Source organism: Crotalus tigris, unplaced genomic scaffold, assembly GCF_016545835.1.
Source record: "Crotalus tigris isolate CLP2741 ecotype Arizona unplaced genomic scaffold, ASM1654583v1 scf7180000017828.1554129, whole genome shotgun sequence".
In the NCBI taxonomy this organism is placed as follows: Eukaryota; Metazoa; Chordata; class Lepidosauria; order Squamata; family Viperidae; genus Crotalus; species Crotalus tigris.
Genome location: NW_024096658.1, coordinates 1,539,875 through 1,553,131, shown reverse-complemented (window position 1 = coordinate 1,553,131; position 13,257 = coordinate 1,539,875). Strand labels below are relative to the sequence as shown.

The window sequence follows — 13,257 nt, the reverse complement described above, 5'->3', positions numbered from 1 at the left end:
TGAAGCTTGCCAGTGAGCAGCAGATAGGAGGGGAGGGGGGAAAGAGAGAGAGAGAAAGAAGAGAGAGGGAGGAGAGAAAGAGTGGGGGAAGAGGAGTGGCAGACCAAGGGCAGATAGAGAGGGAGGGAGAGAGAGACCCTTTTGACATCTAAAATGAAGATAACACTGCATATATCCTTTTTTACCTGTGTGTGTATGTAATTTTATTCTCTTAAAGCATTCTCTTGGTGATCATTGTTTTAATAGTATGGATATTCCCAAGAGTCATATTTTTAAAATGTGTGTGTGTGTGTGTGTGTGTGTGTGTGCGCGCGCACACACACACACACACACACACACACACACACACCTATAATAAAGGTAAAAAAGGATATATGCAGTGTTATCTTCATTTTAGATATCAAAAGGGTTTTGCGGCTCCCAGTGTTTTGTTTTTGGTGGGAAACGGGTCCAAGTGGCTCTTTGAGTGTTTTGGGTTGCCTACCCCTGGTATAGCTTCTCCTGCTCGAACAGGGGGCTGGAGTAGAAGACCTCCAAGGTCCTCTTCTATTCTATTCTATTCTATTCTATTCTATTCTATTCTATTCTATTCTATTCTATTCTATTCTATTCTATTCTATTCCATTCCATTCCATTCCATTCCATTCCATTCCATTCCATTTGCTTTGCTATATTCTATTCTATTTGCTATTCTATTCTGTTCTATTCTATTCTATTCTATTTCTATTCCAATTTAACAAGATGTTTAGATGCCATTAAAGAGACATAAGTTAAATCAGATAAATTCAGTAAGCTGAAATCGATACCACACGATTAATTCTGATCATTTAAAAGCTCCTGTCTAATATTCCTTTATGGGTAGCTAAAATGACTTACGTTGAAATCAAGCAGTGCATCCATCTGGTTTTGTATAATTGGTACCATTTTTAACAGTTTTTCTGTATTCATTGTCCTCATGACTCCATCAGCTCTATTAAAAAAGAAAATAAAATCGTTAGCTAACTAGATGGATTTGGTATAACGCCTACCACATATGTTTCCAGAGTTTAAGAGTGGTCTGGTTTTTTTTCTTCCTTCTCCTCATGTATCCACATAAGGATAGTGATTTGGACTGGGCTTAATTCCTGAACCACCTTGCCTTTACCCAATAAAACTATTTAGTTACGGAGTTTGGAATTTCTAAAATACACAAACTGGGGGCTAGATTGGGGTTTTAAGAACCAGATATGCTAGTAGATGTTCAAGAATTATCCCCCCCATTCTTCAACTTCCGTCCAGTTAGAAGCTCTGGCTGTTAGTGTGCAACAGTCTAAAGCAGTGGTTCTTAACCTTTTTTAACGAATTGCCCCCTTGAGCCAATGAGGAAGTTGTCATCGCCCCCCTCCCCCAACATAACCTCTCAATCACAACATAGGAAATAATTCTTCAATTTATGCAAACACTTTTTTTGTTTTCTTTAAAATTGTCATCAGGACATATCGATGCAAATAATTTATTTCCGGTCTTTTTCCCATATATCCCATATTCTGGCTAATGGCACGCCACTGTATGGGTAGAGGCTGCTGTGCAACGCGCATGAAGATAAGCGATGCGTATTCACATATATACGGCGTTCTGTACTGAAGCTAGCTGGAGGGACATTTGAAAACACAATTCAATCCACTAATAGCAAGCAATTTGATGTTTTTGGATGACAGATATAAAGCCATTCACTGTACGAAAGTCTCAAAAGTGTCCCCAAAACTTCTCGCTCCATTGCCCCCATATCGCCCCCTTTTTGTTCCTTCGTCCCTGCGTCACCCCTTTTCATTCCATCGCCCCCCTGAAAAATGAAATCGCCCCCCTGAGGGGTGATATTGCCCAGGTTAAGAACCACTGGTCTAAAGTTTGCACATGCCTACTTCCTGATGCCACTTGTCCCAAAGATGCTTTTTTCAGAAGGCAACTGGACTTTCTTTTTTTTTTTTTTTTTGTCTTTGTAGACGTTTCGCTTCTCATCCAAGAAGCTTCTTCAGCTCTGAGTGAATAGTGGGGAGTGGAAGGATTTATACTCCTTGCAGAAAGCTGGTCATTTACATTCTTTTGGAGAGTCGTTGAGGCCACCTGGAGGTTTATCTGTGTCCTCAGGGTCACCTGAGTGGTGCAAATGGGTGTGGAGCCTTCTTGGAACAGCTGAAAGGACCGTGTTGGAGACTGGAGATAGATGATGTCGGATCCCTCCCCCTCATCTGTTTTACTCAGGAAATTTATAAATCATAAATTCCATATTTTCCAGCAAAAAGTTCAGAAGGATTTCCAGTCACTACTAAATGTAGTACAGGGAGTCCTCAACTTATGACCACAACTGAGCCCCAAATTTCTGTTGCTAAGTGAGACATTTGTCAAGTGCATTTTGCCTCATTGTTACAACCTTTATTGCCACAGTTGTTAAGTAAATCAGTGTAGTTGTAAAGTTAGCAACATGGTTCTTTGATGAATCGGACTGCCCCACTGAGTTTGCTTATCAGAAAGTCATAAAAGGTGATCAATCACCTGGGACACTGCAACATATCATAAACACATGCCAAGCGTCCCAATTTTGATCCCGTGACCATGGGGAAATGCTACAATGGTCATTAAGTGTGCAAAATGGACATAAGTCACTTTTTTCGGTGCCGTTGTAACTTCAAATGATCACTAAAGGAACTATCGTAAATCGAGGACTACCTGAATTAATCTGTCTCTAAGAAAGCAAGTTAATTTTGCCTTCTCTGCTCGTTTCATCACCTTCACTAACTGTTCCTCCATTGTGGGCATACAGAAACTTTGTATGTTTACACAAGAATTATAGCAAGGATCATATATAAAATTAATTTTCCACAGATTTTTTCTAGTTGTCTTCCCATTAATTCAAACAAACAAAAAATTCTGGTTTCAGCTGAATCTTTGTCTTCAAAATTTTTTATCTGTTTATGTATGAACTCAAAATTTTCTGGATTGTTCATATTGTCCGTATTTCTAACATAAATCTGAGGTGCTTTTATGCCTTGTAGACAATTTTTCTGGAGCCACATACCAACGATGCATCATTTTGTAAAAATTATTTTTTAGGTTATAACTTAATGTTAATGTTGTCAAGATTTTCAACCACTTTTTCCCCATTATGGGCAAACAATATCCCCCAAATTCTTGGTCCATTTTATCATATACTTTTATTTGTTTCTCTCCATTTCTAATTTCAGCAAGAATTATACATTTCACTGTATATTACTGTATATTCCGGCGTATAAGGCGACCCGGCGTATAAGACGACCCCCATCTTTGGCGTCGAGTTGCATGCCTAGAAAGTCGTCTTATACACCGGAAACTACTGTAATTTCTGGCATATAAGATGATCCCCGACTTCAGCGCCAATTTTAACGCTTGTGAAAGTCGTCTTATACGCCAGAAAGTATGGTAATTTTTGGAAGCTAATTTTGCTGTTGATTTTCACTGCTTGTATGCTGTTATTGTTTTGATTTCAAATTGTTGCATATTACCAGGGTGGACTTTTAGCAGGGGTGATATAAGAGTTACCTACAATAGTACTAACATTATTTGTTTAAGTAATTTCTAGACTAGATTTCAGAAAGAATCAATTCCTTGAAGCTTCGAAAATTAATTCATACTCTTTGAATTTTTATATTCTAAATTATACTGGATGCTTAAAGCAGATGTTGCAAACAAGTAATGGATTCATCCCTGTGAGACACTTACCCTCTTTTTACTTTTGTAAAGTCAAAAGCCACTTGTCTGTAGGAAACTGCTTTCTCATTCAAATATCTGCTGTATCTCCTAATAAATGTGGACATATCATATCCTAAAGGAAGCAAACAGAAAGCAAGCTATTTCTTATGTAAAACCAGATTAATATCAAAGAGGTACATTATGACATTCAAAGGATTGCCTACTAGCAAACTGACATATTTGAATCAGTGAGATAATTATTAATAGCATACATGTTTTGCCATAAACCAAGTCAGATATTTTGCCTTGAGTTCCCCCATTCTGCTCATTGACGCCAAAGCTGGGACGATAGCGGTGTACTGATTAGCTTGAATTAAACCGCAATACATGTAGTCCTCAACTTATAATGGACCTGCCCATTACGATCATAAGTTGGTAACGCTTGCAAAGTGAGTCACCCACGTGACCGACCCAATTTTTATATCCTCTTATGGGGCAGTCATTAAATGATTACAGCCGTCATAAAGCAAACGCCGCAATCATAAAGCAAACCCATTTTTCGCCGTGGGGTAGTTTGCTGAAAACTGGACGTAAAAACTTTGCAAAAAAGTAAATAAATCATAAAATGCAGTCACATGACTGTGAGATGCTGCAAATGGCTTTATATATGGACTAGTTGCTGAACAATCATGTGACCCTAGGGGAGAGCCTGGGGCGGTGGTGCATTCTAAGTTCAAAGGGTCACTAAGTGATTGGTCATAAGTCAAGGACAATCTATACAAAATCTGCCATCTTTCTCTTTCTCAATGCATTTTGGGTGATTTGGAGCTGCGGCAGGTTTCCTTCACCATCGCTACCTTTATTCAACATTATAGTACTTGCCCTCAATCTTTTCCTTTTTCTATTTAACCTTGTGAGCAATCGCTAAAAAGCAAGAAGCTACACATAAGCCTTGATAAGTGATGCAGCACAAACTTTCCTTGCTGTTTCTTGTGGATTTACTGGTTTTGAGGCTGGTGCTTTTTACTGTCATTGGTATACTGAATCGAGAGTAGAAAACTAATCTTAAAACTGAGTGAAAATGTAAGAGAAAATAAATTTCAGGCTTATTTTGTTTCATGGATTATTTATTTTAATTTATATTCTATTTCCCTATTCAAGCAAGCACTCAAGGCAGCTAATAATGTAAAAATATTTATAGAGATGTAAATGCGTTCATTGAATAAAGGGGCTTTTAGTTTTCATCATAACGCAAGTCAGCTTCTTTTGGTAGAGTGTTTCATCGGACGTAAGACACAAAAGACTGAGAAGTAAAACTGTAAAATACTATTCAGAAAGTTAGGGATTATTTGATACAGATCAAATAATTTACCTTGCAATCCACTTTTGTCCAAGAAATTGCTCAAGTTAAACAATGTGTTTCTGGAAGCCAGGTACTGGGTAAAACGCTAGAAGGAATAAAATGATTCAGTTATTCAGCTAGAATTGCACGTGGCTCAATAAATTTCTCACTGCTAACGGAGTTTAAAACTCTGATAATCCGGTATATGCATGCAGTCTGTCCCACCAGGTTAAAGAAAAACCACTGTGAGTCAACAGAGTTCTCTGGAAATGAATATTGGGAGAAAAAACTGCTAGCCTGCAATCCCATAAAAAGTGATACTAATTGCAAATCTTGTCAGAGCAACTAAAACTTTCTCTGAAAGTAAGAGACACAGCTAATTTGCTTTAAAATTTGATCATTTCACCACCGGCCTACTTAGAACAATGCAGATGACTGTATGCATTTAAGGCAAGGCACTTTAGTCAATCAGTCACGATTTAACCATGTGGTTAATGATGCTCATTTTGGATGACTCATATCTAAGCCCATTAATTTCTCAGTCTTGACTAGCCCACAGCTTCCTGTTTCTTTACTGATAAAGTTCTCAATAATGCCAAAGACACAATTGCACGGTATAAATAACACTATTGTAGTGTAGACGTATGAGGTAAGGAGTTTGTTTAATACTCCGGATATATTTCTCAGAACGATATAGCATCACAGTTCTGTAAATATATCAGTCTGCCCCACCCCTTTTGCCAGGAAAATTATATACCTGAGACACAAGTTAGTACAGGCAGGATTAAATAGCTAAACCAAAAAGCATTGTTTCTGCTCACAGAATTATAATTGGAGCATTGTTCTACTTTTAATTAGGACAACTGGAACTTGTTTTCAGAGAAAAGGGTTTAAGGAAACATTATTCTTTAGGAGAATGAAAGCCAAAACTCATGGAAAGGCACAATTCACATTACAGAATCTCAGAAGAGATTCTGAATACAGATAGTCCTCAACATAAAACCATAACTGAGGCTGCCCATTAAGGTGGCATGTCGTGATGGCCATGTTGTGTTGTCACATGACCAACCCAACTTTATGACCTTTTTTGTGGCATCATTAAATGAACATGGCAGTCATTAAGTGAACCCAGTGGTTGCTATGGTATGGTTTGGCTAAAAACCAGAAACAGCTGTCAAAGTTTGGCAAAACCAACATAAAACACAAGTCATGTGATTATAGGATGCTGCAAATGTGGCCGGGTTGCCAAGCACCCAACATGTGGTCACATGACTGTACTGGAGGGTTGGCATGACAGTTGGAACTTCAAGTCAAGGGGTGTAGTACTTTTTTTTCTCAGCTGAATTCATATAGAATTATATACATGATTAACATGTATATTAGAGTGGTTGCCTTCCTATTATATACGATATTGCTAAGTCCATATGTCTTTAGAAATTATGAATAAGCAATTGTTAAGAGTTACTTTTTTCCTGAACCCTGTCCCCTCTTTTGTTTACCATGGTTTAATCATATAATAAATCATAAACAAGTACCATTTAAAATACAATATACTTCCAGGCTGCTTTCTGTTTTAGCACCTTTAAACTAGAGCCCAAGTACACTTGCTACATCAAAATACACCAATCTTCCTTTGTATGTAAATTGGATTGTGATATATTCTGGCATTTTGCTCTCTGACATGTATTTGCTGGCCCTTTCTTTATATTTTCATTGTTTTTGAACTAGTTTTCTGCTCCCTGGTGAAAAAGAAAGCCACCAGGGAGAAAAAAAGGACCCAAATTTATCTCCCCAGCTTAGCAACCAGCCACAATTGCTGATAATTATATAGGAAATGGGGTCCAGCATGTTTCAAAGGCACTAATTGAAGCGTAAGAGAAGCAGGTGTTACCTCATTTCCATGCACCATGAGATGGTGAGTTGTGATGAGAGATTTGAAGACTACCACCCAGCTACTATTTGTTGTCCTTTCAAATAGGCTGTCTGCCAACTGTGGGATGTTTACGTTCATGTCATTTGTACATAGTATTAAATCTGAAAAAGAAGGAAATGCATATGGATATTTCAAGCAAACCCTACCAAGCGCCATTTAATTAAGAAAAGCTTCTTAATCCTCCAGGATCTCATGAGCCGTTCAGAAGAGAACAAATGTTATTAACTGTGCCTCTTCTATACAATACGTTCTAGATCCCATGCAAAAGAATTCCTGTGCAATCCTCTAGAAAAGATCTAGAAAAGTCTCTCCAAAGAAATGAACTGAAGACATTCAAGCAATAATTGCCACATTGAGAAAAGCGGTGCAGGTGGTCCTCAACATACGACCACAATTGAGCCCGAAATTGGTGTCACTAAGTGAGAAATTTGTTAGGAGAGTTTTGCCCCAGTTTATGACTTTTCTTGTCACGTTTGTTAAACAAATTTCTTACGTGGTCAAGCCTCTGAAGGTAAATCACGTGACCAGGGGGATGCTGCAAGGGTCGTAAGTGTGAAAAATGGTCATAGGTCACTTTTTTCAGTGCCGTTATAAGTCTGAATGGTCACTAAGTGAACTATTGTAAACCGAGCACTACCTGCCATAGTCGGAAGACAAAGATGAAGTAAAATCATGAGTTGTACTACTCTATTTTTTAAAACTTCTGATGAAATTCACAGGGACGAAATTGGTTTAAATCAGGGAGCTCAACCGGTGGCTCATTATCTTCACATACCTTAACTTCTCAGCACCTTCCTAAAAGTTTTAAATTTATATCAACAAAACACCACTTTTTTAGACATCTAACATCTATTATGATAACATCTATCGTGCTACTGCTTGTAAAAGTGAATTATTCACTCAAGACATCTGCTTAGAAAAGTTTTGTGGTTGAAAGCGGGAGAATTACATTTACAAGAAGGTAGAAGAATTGGGAGTATTTGATCTCTTGTGGAATTGTTTTAATGTGGCAAACTGCAGGCCTGAGGAGGCAATCACCTTTTACAGCCTTGTAGGCAACTTGATAGTGAGAAAAACAGGTTTCTAGTCCTCTGTCAGCATCTCTTCTATTTAAATATGTGCCATTCTGGTTCCCTACAGCTCCCATGCAAGCCCAGAAAAAGTCAAGGAAGTGCTGACAAATGCAGTAAATCACACATCCACACCCTGCTCCAAAGTGCTTCTTTGCTTCAGAACATACATAATGTTCTATGTATTAGTAACTTCTAATTTATGAAATTGCTCAGCATTATCCATGGGTATTGAGGCTCTACTAGAACCTGCCTCCGCAAAGTAGACGAGTAGAGAAAAAAGCAGTCTTGACAATTGGGACTAATTAAGTTGGTTTACACCAAGACCAATAGGAAGAATTAAGTTACTCTATAACAAAGTTAGAGACTTACAGCCACCGATTTACTTAAGTGATTCAGCTGGTTAAAAATGTTAAAGAAGCATTACAGCCATTTAAGACAGTTGCACTGCCAAGTTTAGTCTAATGGTTTTAATGTCAGAAAGAAAGGGAGGAGGGCTCAATAAGAAAAGGAAGGAATATGTATATGCAACTATTTACAGGAAAACCTTATTCTTAATATCTTCTGTGGATGAAATTTCTTTATGTGGAGAATTTTTGTTTCCACAAATAAAGTATTGGAAATATACATTGTCACCACTTCCTGAACGAGCCCAAATTGCTTCCTGCCTCTTATTTTCATGACTAAATGCTAGCTTTCGATCTTGGTCAACCACACAATTCATTGAAAAGGCTGGCTTTGTTCATTTATGGAATTTATATCCTGCCTTTTTCCCAAATATGTTCAAAGCCTAACCAAACAATAGAGCATTATTATTAAACACAATTAGATGCATAAACATATTAAAACACAATGAATAAAAAGCAATGTCCAGTATGTCTCAGAACTTTAGCATTCACGTCTGCTTCCACAAAGACTTGTTTCAATAAAAATGCTTTAATATGCGGTCAGTTTCCAAAGAGTAATTTAGATTTGGCTTTTCAGTTTCCCATCTTCTCTAGTTTAGGCCAGTTTATAAGAAACGCGATGATGAACTAAATTTATAATCTCAATTAAACCAAACTGGAGTTCATTAGTTTGCAATATAAGGCTTACAATAATTCGGAATTAGAATGAACATCTCAAACTCAACCTGCATTTGATTCTATGTCAAGACACTTCGTGGACAAAGCAATTCATGGGATGTCCCTAAGCAGCAGTATATGTTGGCTTTTAAGATAGTCTTTAGCTTAGAACTCAGCTTAATAAAAGAGGATGAGCACGCTGCACATGCCCAAAATGTATCAAAGTTTGTGGGCATTATCCTTGCTATTTGCTGGGATTGCGATGTGTGACACAGGTAAGGGAAAACACTGAAATCTAGTCTATACTTTTGCTGTACAGGTAGTCCTTGACTTATGACAATTGGACCCAAAATTGATGATGCTAAGTGAGAAATTTGCTAAGTGAGTTTTGCTCCATTTCACCACTTTTCTTACCACATTGGTTAAGTGAATCACTGCAATTGTTAAATTAGTAACCTTTGTGAAGTGAGTCTTGCATGCCCCTTGACTTTGCTTATCAGAAGATGATTACATGATTCCTTTACATTACGACACTCATGTTGTAAACATGAAACAGTTGCCAAGCATGAGTTTTGATCACATGACCATGAGGATGCTGCAATGGTTCTATGTGTGAAAATGATCATAAGTCACTTGTTTCAGTGCCGTTATAACTTCAAATGGTCACTAAATGAACTGTTGTAAGTTGAGGACTACCTGTATTACTAAAGGCATTATATGAAAGTCAGTATCTGACTAAAGCTATAAAGAGGAACCACATGAGGTGGCAAAGGTCAATATGTGTAAATAAAGACTGTAGTACTATAGAAGTAAGACTGTGATTTGAATGCAACAGGAGTAAATTAATTTCATGTATTTATTTGCTAAATTTATTTGCCATCTATCTCACCATGGGCTGCTTAACTTGAATAAAAAATGAAATCGAGTGAAGTGAAAAATACGTGTCTATGGAAGTAAGAGAAAGGATAATAAATCTCAACGAGGACAGTCTAGCAATATGGAGCAATGTTGATGAATACCTGCATGGAAATGAAAGTGTAGATCTAATTGCAATGATGTAATTCCTTGCTGAGGATATATAAAAAGTAAGCCTAGGTTGGCTGCTGATAGTTTTATGCTACATGCCAGGGAAAGGTGAAAATGGAAGAATCAGAAATGAGTATTTGGGAGAAACTCTGTGAAATTATGGGAAAAAAAATGAAACACATGGAAAGATTATGCCAAATGGTTGGTAACTTTGTGATGTGGGGGAGGGAGGGAGGGAGGGAGGGAGGGAGGGAGGGAGAGAGAGAGAGAGAGAGAGAGAGAGAGAGAGAGAGAGAGAGAGAGAGAGAGAGAGAGAGAGGCCCAAAATCACCCAGCTGCTTTCATGGCTAAGATGGGACCTGAAGTCAAGGTCTCCCGCTTTACAAACCTGATGTCTTAACCACTAGACCAGGGGTAGGCAACCTTGGCTCTTTTATGACTCGTGGACTTCAACTCCCAGAATTCCTGAGCCAGCATGGCTCAGCTTGGAAATCTCTCCCTTTCCCCTCAGCATGGCTGACTCAGGAAATCTGGGAGTTGAAGTCCACGAGTCATAAAAGAGCCAAGGTTGCCTACCCCTGCACTAGACCAAACTGGCTCTATTCTATTAGACCTATTCATGTTTATACGTAGCAATAGAATATATATAAAGGTAAAATGTTTATTATTAAAAAGCGTTAATGTTTGTTATAAACACCTGAATTACTGAAGGATGCAGCGATAATGACAAACACTGTGGGACAGACCATTTCCTGATAGCAACAGAACTGGATCTGTGGGACAAATCACCATGGAAGAGGAAATAAAAACTAGAAGGAAAGAATGACTGAACAGAAAGCATGAGTTCTGTAAGAAATTAGAAGATAAAATTAACCTTCCATTGGAATGAATGGAAAGTAGACACAAGAAGGTGTGAATGCTGCTTTGAATACAGTGGAAAGAAAGTTACACTGGGCTGTCAAAGTGTGTGGATGTATATTAATGAACAAAAATGAGTGGAATGATGAAATAATTCAAGTGATTTCCAAAGTGATCAAAGCACACCCCTCCAGGTGCAAAACAGCTGCTTCAAACTCAAAATGAAGCTCTGCAAATTTGAACTAGTTCAAATTCAAAGTGCTCTGAGTGTCCCTAAGATACTGAATGTTTCTGTATTCATCGAGTATTACTTCAATATTAGATGAACACAGAAACATTCAGAATGAAAGGAATAGTCTGTTCTTTTTTCTTCTCCTAACAGAGGGACAACAGAATCTAGAACAAGGCAGGGGAAACTGACCCATTTCATTTATCATTGCCTTTCTATTTGGCCCTTTGGTTTTATGACTCCTGATAATTTGCTTTACACCTTAAGTTTATCTGGGCATTTAATCATCTCTGAGGGCAATCATTAGCCAGGTAACACAGTACAAGTTTACATTCCAATTGTTCAGAGGATAAATGCAAAAAGTGGTTAACAGAATAGCAGAATTGGAAGGGACCTTGGAGGTCTTCTAATCCAACCCCCTACTCAGGCAGGAAACCCTACACCATTTCAGACAAACGGTTGTCCAGTCTCTTCTTAAAAACCTCCAGTGATGAAGCACCCACAACTTCTGCAGGCAAGCTGTTCCACTGATTAATTGTTCTCACTGTCAGCAAATGTCTTCTTAGTTCTAGGTTGTGTTGGGAGGAACTCCCCCGTTCGGTCCTTCCAGCCGGGATTCCCCTTGACAGCGCAGAAGAAATAGATTGTGAAGCCAGCTACCAGAAAGAGGTTTAATTTCGAGGATCAGCGTTGAGTGACAATTCAGCTCGAGTCCCCGGCTAGCTAGACAGAGTGATCTTTAAATAGGGGTTTTTATACCCTTTTGTGGTTTCCAAACTTGTCATTTCTGATTGGTAACAAACTTATCATTTCTAATTGGTGAGTTTGAATCTGCCTTTTCTGATTTGTTGGTTTGTGACTATTGTTAGTTCCTTTTTGTTGCCTAAAAGGTGTTAATTACTTTTATTGTTGTGTGTTAATCCTGATTGCTGCTAGCTGGTTCCTCATTGTGTGTGTCAAGTATTTGCTGTTTAGCCTCAGGCTGCTGTTGACCCAGTTTAGTTGGGGTGTTCCTAGATTATTTCTTGGTTGGGCTGGGGAGGGGGTGTCCAACTCTCATCAATCCCCCCATTTTGGGCTATCACTGATGTATCAGTGATTAGCCCAACTGGTTCATATATACGGTAGTGGTGATCAATTTGGCACATCATGAGAGATGTTTTCTTGCTCTGTCCCTTGCTTCTGATGGGAGTTGTGCAGACCTTTAGGCATTTTAACCCTAAAGGAATTAATTGGCATAGGCAACAAAGGAGGGCCCCACCTATTATGACTGTGATTATACTACCAATAAGAATTTTCAACCAATGGAAGTCTGGTAACCATGAAAAGAGCCAGGAAAGGTCCCAGGATGACTGGTTGTGCCCAATGTTTTGTGCTAGTTCTCTTAAATGTTGGATGTCACCTTTAGCTTCCAGTCAGGTTTGCATACCCCCCAAAATTCTTCACAGCCATGGTTCTCCTTAGTACATGACCACTGGCTGCCCAGTTTCAAGGGTTGTTTCCTGCCTTAGCTCTTAATTCAGTGCATCCAGGTTTGTAATGCCCAACTGCCAGGCTATTAAATTTTCTTTAAATTGCACATAATGAGTTCTAGGAATCCCAATCTGAGCTCAACAGTGCAAAATATTCAGGGCATAAGTTTGGGATTTTTCCTATTGCTTCCTTAGTCAGGGCATATGAATTGCAAATCACCTGAGGGGGCCTAGTTCCCTCCCCTTTGGAATCTGTTGGAAGTTGGTCCCACAAAGCTTTGGTGCAATAGAGCAAAAATCAGCCTGGGGAACTTTACTAAAGGTAGGTGGAGGGGATAGACTCTGAATGGTGTGAATGGTGTATGTGTGCATATGCAGCTATTTCTACAAAACAGGCAATACAAACATTCTGGAAAAGTTTTCCCTCCCACCAGATAGAAGTCCAAGGTGTTCAGCACTTGTTCTGCCACATATTCCTAAATGCCATCTCTCCATTAATACATTCAACTGGCTTGTTACAATACAAATGGGGCAAGAAAGAAAAGTTTACAATGAGTT

General features: G+C 38.6%; 1 protein-coding gene across 1 annotated transcript in view; it reads right to left on the bottom strand.

Annotated features, from left to right (window-relative positions):
* Positions 1-837: 837 nt before the first annotated feature.
* LOC120307823 (phosphatidylinositol-binding clathrin assembly protein-like) overlaps positions 838-13,257 on the bottom strand; it is a 32,748-nt gene continuing 20,328 nt past the window's right edge. Inside the window, exons 2-5 of the mRNA XM_039342971.1 lie at positions 6,939-7,081; positions 5,078-5,153; positions 3,736-3,838; positions 838-970 (exon numbers count right to left, since the gene is read on the bottom strand). Coding sequence (XP_039198905.1) covers positions 853-970; positions 3,736-3,838; positions 5,078-5,153; positions 6,939-7,081 — 440 coding nt within the window. The 3' untranslated portion in view covers positions 838-852. The remainder of the gene's footprint in view (positions 971-3,735; positions 3,839-5,077; positions 5,154-6,938; positions 7,082-13,257) is intronic.